The following is a 17,490-nucleotide window of genomic DNA, read 5'->3' as shown; positions in this document are numbered from 1 at the left end:
TGCGCATGCGCCGAGTCCGTTCCACCAATCCCGCGTGAGACTGACTCGCCGGGGGCGGAAGTGGTGGAACAGGGAAGAGGCGGGACTATCCTCTCCGGTCACGCGCACGCAGGTGGGGGTCAGGGAGAAGGCGGAAGAGGGAGCGAGGTGGGCGAAGGGGCTGAGCGAAGGCGGGGGAGCGTAGCCAATCAGGTGCCGAGTTCCTTTTTGGGTTGGCCAATGAGCTCACGCCTCGCGCACAATGTCTCGCGACAAGGGCGTTTCGCGAGCGCGTTTCGGCGCGTTGGGCGGTGTCCCGGTATAAAAGACTCCGCCCGAACGGGCATCCGCCATTCTGGGGTTCGTTTAGAGGTAAGTTTCGGTTCTTTGTTGGTTGGAGGGTACATTTTTTTTTTAATTTTTTAATTTTTGCGGAGCGTTTTTGGGTTAGGAAAATAAAGCTCAGCTGTGGGTTCGGCTCGTAGACCCGATCTTTATAAAGCGGCTGCATTGGGGTTGGTGTGTTCGGGGGAACCAGATGTGGTTTTTGGGGTTTTTTTGAGTATTTTAAAAGCAAGCCTTGCTGATCACATCTTTCTCCCTTGTGTTCCTTTTCATTCCCCAGGTTTGAATTTTCTCGGAGAAAGACAGGCCGGGCACGAGGAAAAAAAAGAAACAAGCCGCAGCAACATCTAAGCCCTTGAAAGGATCCTGAGAGAGGGGGGGAAGGGAAAACAGCAGCCACCAGCCCAACCACTTGTGTCTTCTGCCCCCCCTCCCACCTATCTTGCCCCCCACCAGCCCACGCTGCTTGGGACTTGAAATCTGTGACCGAAGACCGTCACCACATAACTGCAAAAACAATCAACCACCTTCCCTTGCTAAGCCCACCCAGATTCACTCATCCAGCGTTTAATTTTTTTTGAATCCACTCAGATTTTTTTTCTGCGACCCCCCCGCCCTAAGTGGAGGTGGGTGGGGGGGGGAACGAATACTGAGCTGGCCTTTTGTTTTTTTTAAAGAGACTTTTTGATCCAATGAGGCCCTCCAAATAATTGAGTTTTGGGTTCTGGTTGGTTGGTGTTTTTTTCCTCCAAAATTTTAATCCCCTTCCCCCTGAGCCTGAGGTGCTGACGTCGCAAAAAAATTGGATAGTAAGTGTCGAATTTTCAAAAAACCAGCCTTGCAACAAGAAATCAACGTTTCCCGTTGTGAAACCAAAAAAATTAATGAGAGGAAGAACAGAGATCCTAGAACAAAGAATTGGAGAAGGACCAATCTGGTCGATAAGTCTCCATTATGAAGGGCCTGTGGGTCTAAACAATCGCGCTCTCTTCCCTACCCACCTCTTCCTGCCCAGCAGCAGGCACGGAGAGGGTGGAGGGAGGGCCAGCAAATGAGGATGTTGACGGTTAACCCTTGGTAATCCAGCCAATTTCCAGACTGCCAGAGCCATAAGTGTATACTTTTTATAAAGAGGCTACCTTCCTCTTAGCTGCAGTCTACAAAAGGGTTAATGAGCTCACATACAAAAGATGGTGGATCTTGTGGCCCCAAAGTCCCACTTCTTTGTGTGTGAGACGAGCCAGGGGCGCCTTTCAATTTGCCAGATTAATAAGCAATCTGTACATAAAGATTGCAGGGTAAGGAGATGGGCAGAGCGAAATAGAGCTATGACTTTAAATGATTGTTAAATCCTCTCGATGTAATTTGCTTGGGGTATATGTGCGGTTAAAGTAGGTGGCAATCTAGGAATAAAGATTGCAAGACACTTAATTTTAGGGCGAAATATAATCTTAGTGCCAATACATACATGATAATAGTTGGTAGGAATGTCTTGTAATTGTTGCCGATTGCATAGGATATTTAAAAGCAGAAGTGATTTTAACATTTAATGATATTTTGAAGGGGTGGGAATACCGCTAGGGGCTGGGAAGGTCGGGGGGATGTGGGATTCAGGAGTATAATTTTAAAAGCCATATAGTGCGATTGAATGCTAGCGTTCTAAAAGATTTGTGTCTTTAAAAGCAATTTTTTTCTTCCCTGCTTCAATATGGCGACCTTTCCTTGTCCTTTTGTCTCTTCCAAGCGGCGTTGCAGGTTGTTTTCTTGACCCATTTTTCTCCTGTCCTCCCACCTCAACCCTATTTGTTGAGCGGGGTCCAAGCCCTCCCCACCCCCCTTTCTCTTTAAACGGTGGAAGGGATGGTTGGTGGTGGTAGTTTGAACTTCAATCGGAAATTCAACTCACCTTCCAGAAATTTGCTCCTCTTAAGATAATCGTTTTTAACTTTTCACAACGCTCTTGAAAAATTGGTCAAAGATTTATTCAGCGTGGGGGTACTTTCCTCCCCCCCCCCGTCCTCCCCCGCAACCGATCCAGTGGGTAGCATAATCGTAGAGGCCGGCCAAGCGGGGGGGCCAGCTTTTGAGTATTGTAAGCTCACCATTACAAAATGGCGTCCCTGCTTCTTTGTGTTTCTTCCCCGCTGCCACCCAGAGCTTAGGGCCGCCCTAGAAGCTTGGTCAAGGGGGAGGAGCGGCCCTGGGAGGTGATGTAATCAGCTTGCTCCTCCAGGCCCCGCCCTCCTGTAGCTCCGCCCCCTGAGCTGATTGCTGAGCCTGGCTGCTGCTGCTGCCAAGGAGGAGCACCTTCGAACTTGTCCTCCTCTTTCGATGTCATCTTTCTGCCCTTGATCTTCCAAGGGAAGAAAGCGTACAGAAGTTGGTCTTTGAGGCTGCCCTCGGGCAGCTGTAGTTTTACTGAGTCATCCAGCCCCTTTGAGTGTTCACATTCTTTGACTCCATCACTGTTGCTTGGAAGTTTTCCTCACCTCTGTTGCCAATTAAAACCTCAGCCGTACTTTTTAATACTTGCCTGTAATAGCGTTGTAACCTCTCGGGGCCGGACACAGGGACTTGAGAAACTAATGAGGGGACAGGGGGAGCTGAGTGAGACTGCATTGTGCTACTTTCTGCTCAGGAACCAGCCCTTAGGCCTCTGGCTTTGGGATGTTTTGTGTAAGGAGAATCTGGGGGGAGAATGGGTACTTTTAGGACTTTCTTAAAAAGTGCCCGTGCCCCACGTCTACATTCGGGGCTAAACTCTTCAGTGCTGTGTGCCACGCTCTCCAGTTGCTTAGCTCCTGCACGTTGGCACTAGGATGAGACGTGACTCTTTAGGAAAAGAGGCGGCAGTTGTAAACTCGAGGCAGGGGGAATCAAGCCACTGTTTCTGGTAAGCAAAACCTTTCTGGTATTAATTACATTTCACAACCTTCATTTGTCCGAAGAGCCACTTTTTGGTTGTTTTTTTTTTAACTTTTCCTCTTTAAAAAAAAAATGAGGGAACAGTAGTAGCCCCTTTCCATTTTAACTTGTGCCATACCAGTTGGTGCATGTTCAAAAAGCTGTACCCTATTTGAGGGTGGTGTTGGGTGGCTTGCCCCTTTCTTAACACTTCTCTGGAAGTCACAAGTCTCAGGAGCTCTGTATACCTTTTATTTTCTTTAAATACCTGCGTGGAAACGTGGAGATGGTAGGCAAAAGTGGAAGGGCGTGTTGGACAACTGTCCTACGGTGACCGCTGCTTTGCTCCTGGGTCTGACTCGCCATGTAGTACTTCTGGATGGACGGGAGGGACTCTTCCAGGTGCCTGTTGACCAGAGTTTGTTATGTTTAAGCAGCTTTTGCCATGTGTCTGCACCATACCTTCCTTGGGAGCTGAACATTCCATCCACTGGGGATCTCTAGTGAGCAGGGGATTAATAAAGAGGTCTTAACATGGGAGTTAGAAAGCAAGAAAGCGGCCTACTAGGGAAAGCAGAACCGTCCAGAGAACTTGGAGAGTGCAGTCCCTGTACTCGCGGCCAGAGTTCTCTTGTGGGATCATTTCCTAGCATTATTGGGGATTTTCTGCTTTCCTCAGAAGGTGGGAACAGGGAAAGGCAGGTACCCAGGTTTTCAAAAGTGACTGGTAGGTGCTTTCTTCTCAGGAGAGAGAACCTTGTGAAGCCCCTCAGGCAGCTGAGCCCATGTTGCGGTCTAGACTGGAACTGGCTAAAACTCTGCGGAGGAGGAGCAAAGAGGCTTTGAGTCGGAAGCATGTTCATTTCCAGAAGTAGTAAGACCCCAGAGTGAAACAGGATTCCTTTCCTCCTTTTGTTAGAAGATGCTTAACTATTTTTAAAGGGCGCTGACTTGCTTAGGATCTTTGTCCTGACCCAGTTCCCGCCTGTGCCCTTTGTGACTGGCGAGGAACGACTTGAGCCACAAGATAGTCTGGCTTCACGTCCCTGGGGGTCATTCTAAAGTGTCCTCCATTCTGGCAGCAGAAGCCAGGGGCGCTTTGTGACTGCATCTCCCTCCGCCGAGAGCTGGCGGATACTCCCCAGTGCCTGTCTTGCTCACATCCTCCTCTGGGAAGACAGCTCAGCGCAGGACCAGCTGAAGCATTTGGCCAAGGGATTGCCTTGCCCCCTGCAGGAGTGCTCTGCTTCAAGGAAATGAGCAGCAGACCAAACAGGAGCCTGGAATGCTTCGGGTTTCGGAAAGCTACCTCAGGCTATCGTTCTAGACTCCCAAGTCATTCCTTGGCAATACTGGGACACAGGTCACTGTTCCCGCCAGCTCTGGTCATTTCCTTGCCTTTTCTACCAGGACCTGTGTCCAAAGTGAGCCTCTTTCCTTCCCACTGGAGTACTTTGTGAGTTCATTCACAGCGTCCTGACTTCTTCTGAAGGAAGCTGGGTTGTAAAATGCTTGAAGGGGGGGTGGGGAGAGCTGAGACTGGAAAGCCCTCTTAGATTGTATCACATTTTACTCAGGAGACAAAAGCCCACTTAATTCGATTTCCAAAACAGTAGTGCAAAATGAATCTTTTAACCTATCTTCTTTGTCTCCTGGCCTCCCTTGATGGGTCTGTCTTTTGTTCTTGCTTGGGAGTTTGCTAATTGAAAAGTTGTTTCCTGTGGTGAAGTTCCCAGAGTGGAGCATGGGGCTCTTTGCTCCCTTTGTCTCCCCACCCCCTCCCCCATCCCACCTGTGTGAGGGGATGTTTCTGCTCAGGTGGCAACAGTTTCCCGGTTCTGAAGGAAGGAAAGTGATGGCAGGCCTCTGCATACCTGGTCACGGGTGCACTTCTGCACGCATGTTCATCCTGCGCCAGGTTTGAGTTGGTGAGGCCACCTGTTAAGGGGTGGCTGGTTTCAGACCAAGTTCATTGGATTCAAGGCTGTTAAATTGGCATATATTGGTGTGGCATTTACTGGTAGGCTTGGCTGTAGGTACATTTAAGTGTACATGTTTCTTGGTGGTAACTGATCTGTACCATGCTCTTTTGGACCCCCTTGGCTGCCTTTACCATCTGGTAACAGATGTGATACTGTTTCATATATCCCTCTACGCGATCTGTGTATCCCTGTATCGTTTCTGTGTATCATTTTATAGGACCTCAGCTACAGAACCATAATTGCTTTATCCCTGCCTCTGGCACTCGGCATTAGTGAGTGGATCGATCCCACAGATGAAGGAAGACTTGCTAGCATCCAGTTCTGCTTGCGTACTTTCTCCCCTGAGCTCCGGGTCTGCGCGCCTTCGTGGAAGTTTTCAGTTGAGAGTTGGCTCATTGTCTTTTCTCACTGTGGTCATGTCTGCAGGTTGTACCCTCAGCCATCGAGTCTGGACCACCTCTCTCTCTCTCTCTCCCTCTCTCTCCCCCCTCCCTCTCTCTCTCTCCCTCTCCCTACCCCTGTCTCTCCAGGCTGCTGCCACCTCTCTCTACCCCTCTCGACCCAGGCTGTTAGGACCGTTGCAGTTATTCTTTGGGGAGTGTTAAAAGATTGAGATAGGGAATTTTTTTCTTGTTGGGTATTTCATAGAACAAATTTGCATTATTTTATAAGAAACCTGTTCTCTTTCTGCACAAAATTGCTGTCTTTGAAAAGCACACACGCTTGCTTCTACCTCTGGGCTGGCCTGGTGTCCGTCTGCCAATTATATGTAGGAGTGGATGTTGGCTTTGGGTTGTTTTCTTGGTCCCCTCCCTCCCGAGTGTTTACTTTATTTCCCAAGGGCACATCTTAGCAGAGGCAGCTTTCTCTGGTCTGACTCCACGCCCATGTGTCGAGTGTAGATAACCCAAGTCCGGACCATCATGTGTACCGAAGAAACCACTGTGGGCGTTGAGGGCTCGCTGAGAAATTGTGTCACCGCACTCTGGCCTGTGACACGAGTGGAGCTTTTCCGGAACCCCCTTCCACACCGGTTGCCAGGCCCTTGTCAGGATGCTGGCTGGCTGGGTGCCCTTCGTGCTGAATCCGTGGCTTGTGGTGCCAGACCTTCCTTTGACTCTAGGAAGGTGGTGTCGTTTTGGGGGGGGAGGAGGTCAGAGTCTTGACTGTGCTCTCGCAGCCATGCTCTCTCAGACCGTGGTACTCGATGGGCAGTTGATGGCGAGGGAGTGAGAGTCCAGTCGGGGCCTAGGCAGACTTGCTTGTGGATTCCCTTTGTAGCAGCTCTCTCTGTTGCTGGAAGCTACCCCCAGTTCCCCAGGGGAAAGAGTCTGCTCCGTTCACCCAACTGCTTCAGGTGGTTGTCCACGCCTGTAAGCAGAGCACTTCTGGTGCTTATGCCTCTGAATGGACAAAGACTCTTTCAAGACATTTACCCCAAGCACCTAAGAACGCCCTACTTGCAGTGTGGGCTTGCCATGTGGATGTGGTGATGGTTTGTGCCGGGCCAGACCCATTGACTTAGCCCCTGAGGAGAGACGGAGCCTAGGGACTGGTGGAAGATGGCTGGGAGACGGGAGCATCATGCGCTCTGTAGGCACTTGAATCTGAGCCCTTGAATGCACGCTAGTGAAGTGCCCCTGACCTGGAGGGATGTTAAGTGGGAGGGAGGGACAGAAAGCTTGGCCAGCCAAACTCTGGTTGGGTTCCCCCTTCGGTGGTCAGCCTGTGCTTAGTGTGTCGGGGCTCCTCCCTCAGGAGGGACCATTGTCAGTGTTGCTTTTACCTAGGAAATGGCGAGATCATGTGAATGCAGGTTGGGGAGTTAGCCATGTTTTGTCAGGTGATAGAGATGAGGTGCCGGGGCTGTCGCTGCCAGCCACTTATTCTGTGCCGTTTGTTCTTTTGCAGGAAGCACGATCATGGGGTCGGGTCCCATAGACCCCAAAGAGCTTCTCAAGGGCCTGGATAGCTTCCTTAACCGAGATGGGGAAGTCAAGAGTGTGGATGGAATTTCCAAGATCTTCAGGTGAGTCTGCCCCCCTCAGGAGCTCTTGTAGATGGAGCAGGAGGAGTGATAGGAAAAGACGATCTCTGGCTTCCTGCCCTTCAGAAGAAGCTAGAGATGCAGCTGTCCACAGTCCTAAGCAGGAGTGGTCACCCTGAACGAGAGCAGGGCAGTCAAGTGACAGGATTCCTGGTTCTATTGTGGCTCAGGTTCCAGGGACCCAAAATAGCATCCCCTTCAGGGACCCACGTCAGAAGGAGAAGCAAATGACCCAGCCAGTCTGGAACAGACCGCTAAGGGATGGCTCTTAAGGCTTAGAACGCTTCCCTTAGCCGGAGATGGGTGCCCTGTGGGCCAGGGAAGCACGGGTTTCAGGATCTTGGTCATCCTCCGTTGTCCGGTGGTTTTCTATGTCACTGGGATCCATCCCACCCTGCCAGAGGCCTGAGTGACCCTCCCACACAGAAGCCAATTCCCAAGTCATCAGGAATGGATTCCTAGTCACTCCCACCAGATAACCAACAGGCTCTTCTGGGAAGAGAAGAGGCCCACTCTGGCTGCCCGGCCCTAAACTGCATTCCTCTCTCGCAGCCTGATGAAGGAGGCCCGCAAGATGGTGAGCCGGTGCACATACTTGAACATCCTCCTGCAGACCCGCGCACCCGCCATTCTGGTCACGTGAGTCGCTGGGGGACTGCGGTGGGAAGAAGTAGGAAGTTAGAAAGGAGGGCGTGGGGGGTGGCATGGGGTACCGAGACTGTGGTAGGCCAAGGCCCCGGTGTGTGGGCTGTGGTGTTTCTAGAACCCAGCGAAGGAAGTTACAGACTGTCCCCCTCCTGGACCACAGGTTCATTGACGTTGGTGGCTACAAGCTTCTTAACAATTGGCTGACATACTCAAAGACGACCAACAACGTTCCCCTCTTGCAGCAGATCCTCCTGACCCTGCAGCACCTGCCGCTCACTGTGGACCATCTCAAGCAGGTACGTGTATTCTGCACCGCACGGGCTCTGACAGGGCTGCAGACGGGCGCCCTGCATTAAACTGGGGGAAGAAAACGGGTTTGGAATCAAGAGGCTTGCTTCAAATTGATCTCCTTTGATGGGTGTTGGGTTTGGGGTGTTGCCCACATCTGAGGCTCGGTTTCCCCTCAGATGGGAATCATTGTAGCCATCTAGCTGGGTACTTCTCAAGATTCAGGCTTTGTACAGGCTAAAGTACCAGGTGCACGTTAGCTGCAGTGTAAGGGACTGTGAGGTTGTGGGTTTAGGTGGGGGTTGTTCGGAGCGGGCTTATATGCCTCCTGGCATTCACCTCGCTGTTGCTCCCTGTCTCTCCTAGAACAACACCGCCAAACTGGTGAAGCAACTGAGCAAGTCAAGTGAGGATGAAGGTATGCATACTGCCTGGGTCCTGAGCTCCTACCCCCACGCCCCCTTCCACAAAAACACCACCTCTTCCCACCCATCTAGGATCTTGGGTTGTCTCTTTCTTCCTCGCCTTGTTGTTCTCGCTCTCAAAAATCCCATTTCCCTCATTGGAAAGTTCCACCCACAGACACTCTTGTAGGACGCTGCCACAATCCTGACTCCCGAGCATCTCCCAGCTCGGACCCCAGCCGAGTCTTAACTTTTCCAAGAAAAGGGTGGGCACCCCTGGCCAGGCCCACATAGTCTGGCCGTTTCTCTGCCTCCCTACCCCGGGCAGGCAGACACCAGCACCGTGAGACATGACTCATTCCGCCAGGTCCGCCCTGGAGGAACATCAGAATTCGGGAAAAACTGCTAATGCAGGACCGCTCTCTGAACCAAGGGAGTCATGTCTGGGTCCTTAGGGCAGGAGGCTTTGGCCTCTTTGGTCTGGAGGGAGTGTCCAGGCCTGGAGGAGCCTGTGCAGAGTTCTGCTGCTAGGGGCGGCGGCCTTGGGCACACTACTCCGGGATACAGGACCCCGTTTGCTTTTACTTGACGGAGTTCTTCATGCGGCAAAGCATCCCCTCGCTTCCACTGGGCAGGTTAATGCAGGTCGTGGGTCTTCGTGTTACCTTTCCCATAACGTACATGTGGTGTACGGGTAACGCAGGCGAGCCCGTGAAGTCACTGCCCAGCTTTCAGACAATACTGTGTCCTCGCTCCATCTGGCGGTGGCCCTCTGTGAGGAGGGAGGGATTCAGTCCACTCACCTAGGACCCCTCAGATTGCACATTTGTAGTCTTGAGCCAGCCGTGCGTGGAGGCGGCGGTTACTGCAGGACGGTGCCGAGCTGGCCGTGTGAGATGGCCGGGTGTTTGGCAGTTCTGAAAGTTGGGTTCTAATGTTCAGCCACCGTTTTTCGAATTTGGGCCTGAATATGCCTCCTTGGAACTTTTGTGATAAACTCGTCTTTCGGACCATGCAGAAAAAGTGTCCTCGGAGCCCCGCACAGGCTCGCTGTCCTGCCTGCCCGTCTCTGTTCTGCTGCAGGGGAAGGGCAGAGGCACTTGTGCTCGGCGTGCACGCTGGCCCTCTCTGTACTATTGTGGCCCTTGTCGCCGGGTTTCCATCTCTGCGGGAGCCGGTGTCTGAGCAGAGGCCGGCTCTGTGACTGTCGATCGCACGGTTTCACGCGTTACGTTTGCCAACATCCCTGATTCCTGACCTTACCCTTTCCTGTCGCCCACAGAACTCCGGAAATTGGCCTCCGTGCTTGTCAGCGACTGGATGGCGGTCATCCGATCTCAGAGCAGTGCCCAGCCTGCTGGTACGCCCCTTCCCCGTGCCTGTTTTTTTTTTTCTTACTGGCATGTGGTCCCCCCACTACCCCCCCCTCTACCTGCTGTCATAGAAGCCTTTTCTGCTTTGCTTGGTTTGCAACAGAAAAGGACAAGAAGAAACGGAAAGATGAAGGAAAGGGTCGGACCACTCCTCCTGAGCGACCCTTGCCAGAGGTGAAGGCTGAGACCCGCACGGAAGAGGTCCCCGAGAAGAAAAAGGAGAAACCCAAGTCGCTTCGGACCATGGCACCCAGCCACGCCAAGTTCCGCTCCACTGGTGAGGCTCTCGGTGGTTCTGCGAGCTCTCTGGGCATATACCTGCCCCGGGGGTGGTAGGTAGTGGCGGGAATAGTGTGACTTTGTGGTCTGTGACAAGCGGGAGAGCTTGCGGGGGTGGGGGGGGGCGGGAGGGGCAGAGGGAGCTCCGTAGAGACAAGGGGGTGGTCCGGGAAAGGGAAGGTTGGGAGAAGGGCGGCTGCCCACACTGCGCCTCCCCCCAGGATTAGAGCTGGAGACGCCGTCCCTGGTGCCCGTGAAGAAGAACGCCAACACAGTGATGGTTTCGGACAAGTACAACCTGAAACCCATTCCCCTCAAGCGACAGAGGTACGGGCCATGTTCTGGGGTTCAGGGTGGGGGTGGATCCGTGAATGGGGTGGGCGCTTGATGGGCATCCAGGAGGTGCTGGTGGGGTGACGGAGATGCTGACTGCCTGCCCCTCTTGGACAGTTCCCTAGCTGTTCCAGGAGACGTGGTCCCCCCTGCAGAGAAGAAATACAAGCCGCTGAATACCACCCCCAACGCCACCAAAGAGATCAAAGTGAAGATCATCCCACCACAACGTGAGTCTCAGGCTGGGGGGCTGGGCGGGGGGGAGCCTTTGCCCAGGGGTTCACGTTCAAATGCTGTCCCCTTTGAGTCCTCAGGGCCCCCCCGCGTGTTTGTTGCGCGGCGGAGTGGAAGTTGCTCTGGGGAGGGGAGGGGTCCCATTCATTCCGTGACTGGTTGGGGACTCGCGGCTCATCTGCAGTGCTCACGACGACGGCTCGTTTTGACCCCGTGAGCTGATTTTATTGTAAGTCGAGGCGGAGTTGTCGTCTGGCCAGCGTGGGTCCCTAGGAAGAAGATGGTGAAGGAGACCTGGTGGTTGTAGGTTACAGTTGTCCTTGTTTTTTTCAGCAATGGAGGGCCTGGGCTTTCTGGATGCTCTCAACTCAGCCCCTGTTCCCGGCATCAAAATGAAGAAGAAGAAGAAGGTGCTGTCGCCGACAGCTGCTAAGGTGCGGGGCCAGGGGCCAGGCGGAAGGGGAAGTAGAGAGGCAAGTGGGGGGGCAACAGGAGGAAGTGAGCGGCCGCGATGGACTGGTGGAGCCTTGCTAGTTTTACATCGGGCTGCGGTTCAAAGCCACCACCCGCTCCACGGGAGAAAGACGAGGCAAGCTGCACACAGGCCCCGAGAGCAGCTCTGCTCGGCCCTGGAGGCTCACGGGGGCCTGGAGCGGACTCCACGGTGGCGTGTCGGCTTTGGCTGGGGCGGTGGTCAAGACACACCCTGGGAAGGAACCACGCTTGCCTGGCCCGGGTCACCCTGTCGGCCCGTTGACTTCTTTCTCTCTCACCGTAGCCGAGCCCCTTTGAAGGGAAGCCAAGCACAGAAACAAGCACCGCCAAACCTTCTTCTCCTGAGCCGGTCCCCGCCGAGGCCATGGAGACGGAGCGTCCGGGGACCCCAGTCCCTCCTGTTGAAGTCCCCGAGCTCATGGATACAGGTGAGTGTGGAGCCCGCCCGCCGTCTCGAGGTGTGCTTGAGAGGGTCCCAGTCTGACACGCCCTCCTCTTCCAGCCTCTCTCGACCCCGGGGCTCTGGATGTGAAGCCCGTGGAGAGTCCTGGCGATCCCAGCCAGCTGACCCGGAAAGGCAAGAAGAGGAAAACCGTGACATGGCCCGAGGAGGCCAAACTGCGGGAATACTTCTATTTTGAACTGGATGAGACGGAACGAGGTAAGAGGTCGCACCTCCTATGAAGAGGATTGTGTGATGCTTGGGAGAGAGCGGAAAGGAGGCTTGGCCTTGGAAACCCGCAGGGGCCATCCTACCTGGGCCGCCGGGGCGCCGTGAGCGGCATGGCTGTGCCAGTGAGGTGATGCTAGTTTGTTTCGCCCTCTCACTAGTCAATGTGAATAAGATCAAGGACTTTGGAGAAGCGGCGAAGCGAGAGATCCTGTCAGACCGGCATGCGTTTGAGACAGCTCGGCGGCTGAGCCATGACAGCATGGAGGAGAAGGTGCCCTGGGTGTGTCCCCGGCCCCTGGCTCTGCCCTCGCCCCTGGTCATCCCAGGGAGCAACAGCCAGGAGCGGTACATCCAGGCCGAGCGGGAGAAGGGGATCCTTCAGGAGCTCTTCCTGAATAAGGAGAGGTGAGCAGACTGGGCTTCCTGCCAGGGGATCTGGGCCCCTTCAGATCCTGCCCTGAAGGGAGCTGGGATAATTGAGAAAGGGGGTGGAAAATAGAAAGCCCAACCGCCCCCACCCCCTGGTGTCTGGCCTGAACCATCTGCCTCACCTTCTGGTTTCTTGTCTTTCTTTTCCTGCGGCATGCCTGATAGTCCCCATGAGCCCGATCCGGAGCCCTATGAGCCGATACCCCCAAAACTGATCCCTCTTGATGAGGTGAGTGAGCCGGTGGCGATGGGGGGTGGGAGTGGCAATAGCTTAGGTGTCTTGCCGCGGCTTGTCGGTGAGAAGGTCTCTTCAGTGGCCCTGACTTCTCTTTCAGGAGTGCTCCATGGACGAGACCCCCTATGTGGAGACCCTGGAGGCCGGCGGGGCTGGCGGGTCACCTGACGGGGCAGGCGGCTCTAAGTTACCCCCTGTCCTGGCCAATCTGATGGGGAGCATGGGCGCTGGGAAGAGCCCCCAGGGCCCTGGCGGCGGCATCAATGTCCAGGAGATTCTCACTTCCATCATGGTATGTACGAAGCTGCCCCTGCCGGCACTTCCCCGGCCAGTCTCTGCTGTCCCCCTTTCTTCTGTCGTCTCGTCCTGTCCTTGCGCCTCGTTCCCCTCTCCCTTTCCTTTGACCCTACTTCCCCCGTCCTGCTCTCGCTCCTTCGCTTCCGCCTCCCTCGTGTTCGCTTCGGCGCCTGTCGCTGACCTGTCCTGCTCCCTCCTCACAGGGCAGCCCCAACAGTCACCCCTCGGAAGAGCTGCAGAAACAGCCCGACTACACAGACAAGATCAAGCAGATGCTGGGTACGCAGGCGTGGGGGAAAGCAGGGTGTCACGGGCCCTGGCCAGCACGGTGCTGTGACTGAGCAGGGAACGGGCGGGGGAGGGGTTAGCCCGGGCAGGAGAGGGGCTGCTCTTGAAGGAGGGGTCGTGGGCTCCCTCAGGACGTCTGAGCTTATCTAAATGAGGAGTCCCGACCCGTGCTTTTCTGGGATCCTTGCTGACAGGGCTTGTCTGGTTGTCATTGCAGTGCCGCACGGTCTCCTAGGCCCTGGTCCAGTAGCCAATGGGTACCCGCCCGGGGGCCCCGGGGGCCCCAAAGGCATGCAGCACTTCCCCCCTGGCCCTGGAGGGCCTATGGCAGGTAGGTGGTGGGAGACGAGCGTGAGCCCGTTGCTTGCTCGGGCCTGATGGAGACTAATGTGAAGGGACAGGGAGAAGCTGCTGCTGTAGCGTGCAGTACGGGGTTTCCTGCGGGTAACTGTCCCTTTCCCTTTCTATTAACAGGTCCCCACGGAGGCCCCGGGGGTCCTGGTGGGCCAGTGGGCCCACGTCTCCTGGGCCCCCCACCCCCTCCCCGGGGCGGTGATCCCTTCTGGGACGGCCCGGGTGACCCCATGCGGGGTGGCCCAATTCGAGGGGGCCCAGGACCCGGTCCCGGCCCCTACCACAGAGGACGCGGTGGTCGAGGAGGAAATGAACCTCCCCCTCCTCCTTTCCGTGGCGCCAGAGGAGGCCGCTCTGGAGGAGGACCCCCAAATGGACGAGGGGGTCCCGGTGGGGGCATGGTTGGAGGTGGGGGTCATCGCCCCCACGAAGGCCCTGGCGGAGGAATGGGCGGGGGCAGCGGACATCGCCCCCACGAAGGCCCTGGCCATGGGGGGCCCCATGGCCACCGGCCTCATGATGTCTCCGGTCACCGAGGCCATGACCATCGAGGGCCACCCCCTCACGAGCACCGGGGCCATGACGGCCCGGGCCACCGGGGCCACGACGGAGGCCACAGCCACGGAGGAGGTGAGCGAGCGCCCAGCCTGCCTAATTTGTCCTTCCTACGCGTCCTCTGAGGAGCGGGGAGAGGCCGCTGCGGGGGTTGCCAGGCTGCACGCGAGGTCCAGGACCCCATGGACTAGAGGGGAGGGCTGATGGGTGGCACTGACCCCTCTTTTCCTCTAACCAGCTCACCTCATTCCCACAGACATGTCAAACCGCCCTGTGTGCCGCCACTTCATGATGAAGGGCAACTGCCGCTATGAGAACAACTGTGCCTTCTACCACCCGGGGGTCAATGGGCCCCCCTTGCCCTAGGGACCACCTGCCCGCCCCACCCACACCACCTCCCGTGGACTGCAGCCTGGCTCCTTCCACCCTGTTATGGCTTCTGTGAGGCCCATCTGCCCCTCCCCCCAGCCGAGGAGGAGCCGGCCCCCTCAGTTCCTGCCCACTTGGGGTCCTGGGGGTTTCTGATCACTGGTGCACATTGATGTGCATTGTCCCCCGGTGGGGAAGAGAGAGACTGGACACATTCTGTACCCCTGGACTGCTGAAGAGAAGACCCAGTTGACTTCACTTTTTGAGGAGATTTGCCCTGTACCCCAAACCCCTTTCCAGTATTGCCCTTCATGCCTGAGAGCTGAAAGCTGGCTTCCCTGCTCTCCTATGGTGGATCCCCCACGTGCGCACAGACTTCTGCCATGGGACCCGCCGCACTTAGGAACTATCATCCCAGCCAAGCCTGTTGCCCCTCGGGGCTGGGGGTGGTCTGTCCTGTGCACTGAGAGGGCTCGGTCGGGCTGGATCTGATTCTGGAGCCCATCAGCCCCACGCCGCCCTCGGCATCATGGGCTTTCTCAAGACCCCCTCCCATGAACACCCATCTGCATAGGCGGTCCACTCGGCCCGGTGGCGGCTGACTTGCATCTATCGGCGTCCAGCGAGAGTTTTCGTGGGCACGAGTCAGGCCCATGGGGGTGCCTGGTCTTTGTGACCATTCATTCTGGAGGCCTGGAAGAACACATCCGTGAGACAGACCAACTTGAGCCCGCCTGCTGGGCTGATGTCACACTACACACACTGCCTCTGGGGAGCCAGCCTGCTCCTCCTCCACCCGGAACCTTGTCCTAGGGAGGCTTCCAGCTCCCTGTACCCAGCAGCCATCGAGTCCTCACCAGGTGTCCCCCTCGGTGGGCTCCAGATGAGCTCCCTCTCCTTTACCTGTCTCGGCATCAGTTGTTTTCTATGAAAACAGTGGATTGGTTGGGTTTTGTGCAGGGTCATGGGTTAAGAGCCACATGGATTTGAGGATTTTTTCTTTTGGTTTTGGTTTTGTATATTTTGTACATTAATAAACAGGAAAGAGAAGCAGCTTATTTAAACCCTGGTGTGCTTGAACTCTGTACCAAGTGGGGGGAGAAGGCCCGGCCCACATCAGCTAATGTAGATGGAGATACATTGAGGCCAACCTTGGCGGAGTCTCATTTGAGTGGCGATTGTTCTGCTGAGCCCAGGCTGGCCACACTGGTTCGTTTGCGTGGCTGTGAAGCACAAAGGTGGTTTGAATCCACCTGGCTGCTCCGTAGCAGCAAGGCCAGGCGATCTGCTTCCCTAGAGATCAGCTAAGGAACCCCTGTGAGTGTCATCTACTCGACTAGCAACTGGACCTCAGCGCAATCAGTATCAAGTACTGAAAAGATGATCCGAAAAACAAGGGGGCTTCAAAAAGTCCTGGAAAACAATTCCATTGCCTTCTCATTCCCTGCCCTCACGGAAGGGCTGCAGCCACCTGGTATGACCTGGTTAGCTATAGGGGGCAGAGTAGGGCCCAGAGTCAGCTTTCCCCAGCAGTGGGAGCTCAGCGCGCTCCGCTAAGCTGACCGAGCAGGGGGCCTTGATGTCGGCATAGCAACTGCAGCTGAACAGCACATCCCTGCAAACTTCAGGAGGCAAGAGGGGCACAGGGTTGGCTGGCTCTTGAGAGAATAGGGCAGCTACCAGGTGCACCAATGTGCCCATGCATTTTCACTGTCATCGAGACCAGTGTCGGAACATGAAATGCCTATTATTTTAACACCGGAAAATTGAGCTGTTCTTGGAACCAGACATTTGAAGGATGAAGTCTAAAAGTACCCATACCTCTATCGACTCTCTGAAATGCGAAGGTACCATTTATCGCCGTACCCTCCACCTCGATCTAACTTCTAGACGTTTCCACCTCCTTCCCCCAAAGAATTCTGCCTGCGCTCCTTGATTCCACACATCAAAACGGCAGTGGGGCATCCTCCAGGGACTCAAATCATGTTTTGGGAATACAAAGAGGGCTGTAGATGGGCGAGGTTTCTCGGGCAGGTTCTGAGCCCCTGCTATCCTTCAAAGCAGGTGTATTGTTGAGGCAAAGCGCACAGCTTGCCTGGCTCTTTCTACTTGTAACTTCCTATGATCGTTCTGTGCCCTTCAAGAAAAGGTATCCTAGGTAAAGGCCTCCTCAGTCCCTCATAACGTCGCCCTGATCGGACCTGACCTCTGCTTTGAATCTCACTGGCCCCCCTGCGCGACCCCCCCCCCCAACCCTCCGTCTGATTGCTCCTTTGTTTTTGAAGGCAGCCTAAGGAGACTAAGACAAGTGTATTGCTGAGAGAACTTGTCTTCAACCAGCCACTGACTGACTGCAGGGCAAGTTTGAAACGTTTGGAATAAACCCATGCACATAAGAACCGGAGCGTTCGTAGCAGTACTTCCGTGATCACCCTCGAAAAGTTGCATGTTGTGTGTATGAACGATTTAATGTCTGGGGTGGATTCCAAGATTTTGCAATTCTAATGAGTTCCCAAGGCTGCGAGGATAACTGCTGATTGCCAACCCCAAAATCTATATTATATAGTACATATGAATCATGCTTAACAGTTCATTAATCTAGATTTTTAAATAGTCAACAAGAATCATGCTCAAAAGCCTACTGGTCTGGACCACCACAATGCCGCGGCTGTTATTTCTAGCCCTGGCCACATGAGGGCAACAGCTTCCCACGTTTCACAGGCCTCATTTGTAGGCAAGCCCGAGGGACCAACACAATCAGCGCCAAGACTGAAGTTGGCGAGAATTTCCGTTCACTTGTATCCACTAACGGTCCCCATGGAAGCAGCAGTCAGGAAGGCAAACAGCAGATGACACTCAGCCTATCTACTGCCACAGATATCTTTAATGAGCGTGTGGGAAAGCCATGATGTCATTTTGAAGACTGATGAACTGTGTGGGAAACGCAGGCCTCTTAGAAGTGAGGATGGGAGACTTCAC

The 17,490-nt window shown here is 54.8% G+C and overlaps 1 protein-coding gene across 1 annotated transcript; it reads left to right on the top strand.

Annotated features, from left to right (window-relative positions):
- The first annotated feature begins 272 nt into the window (after positions 1 to 272).
- PPP1R10 (protein phosphatase 1 regulatory subunit 10) lies at positions 273 to 15,575 on the top strand. Its single transcript, XM_075555304.1, has 20 exons — positions 273 to 351; positions 605 to 1,133; positions 7,122 to 7,239; positions 7,810 to 7,896; positions 8,066 to 8,201; positions 8,560 to 8,611; positions 9,880 to 9,957; positions 10,074 to 10,247; positions 10,471 to 10,576; positions 10,700 to 10,812; positions 11,150 to 11,250; positions 11,595 to 11,739; positions 11,814 to 11,972; positions 12,143 to 12,389; positions 12,579 to 12,642; positions 12,749 to 12,940; positions 13,149 to 13,224; positions 13,451 to 13,564; positions 13,708 to 14,217; positions 14,399 to 15,575. The coding sequence occupies exons 3-20, from the start codon at positions 7,133 to 7,135 to the stop codon at positions 14,506 to 14,508; spliced, it is 2,571 nt and encodes an 856-aa protein (XP_075411419.1). The 5' UTR covers positions 273 to 351; positions 605 to 1,133; positions 7,122 to 7,132; the 3' UTR covers positions 14,509 to 15,575.
- The last annotated feature ends 1,915 nt before the right edge of the window (positions 15,576 to 17,490 follow it).

This window comes from Tenrec ecaudatus, chromosome 7 (assembly GCF_050624435.1).
Source record: "Tenrec ecaudatus isolate mTenEca1 chromosome 7, mTenEca1.hap1, whole genome shotgun sequence".
Classification (NCBI taxonomy): Eukaryota; Metazoa; Chordata; class Mammalia; order Afrosoricida; family Tenrecidae; genus Tenrec; species Tenrec ecaudatus.
Note: the sequence above shows the minus strand (reverse complement) of the source record. Positions and strands in the feature narration are given on the sequence as shown.

Excerpts from the sequence above, each read along its gene's own strand:
- PPP1R10 (XM_075555304.1), top strand. The coding sequence starts at position 7,133 with ATGGGGTCGGGTCCCATAGACCCCAAAGAGCTTCTCAAGGGCCTGGAT. Across the intron at positions 12,941-13,148 it reads AGATTCTCACTTCCATCATG|GGCAGCCCCAACAGTCACCC; the intron begins GTATGTACGAAG and ends CCCTCCTCACAG. Across the intron at positions 14,218-14,398 it reads AGGCCACAGCCACGGAGGAG|ACATGTCAAACCGCCCTGTG; the intron begins GTGAGCGAGCGC and ends TCATTCCCACAG.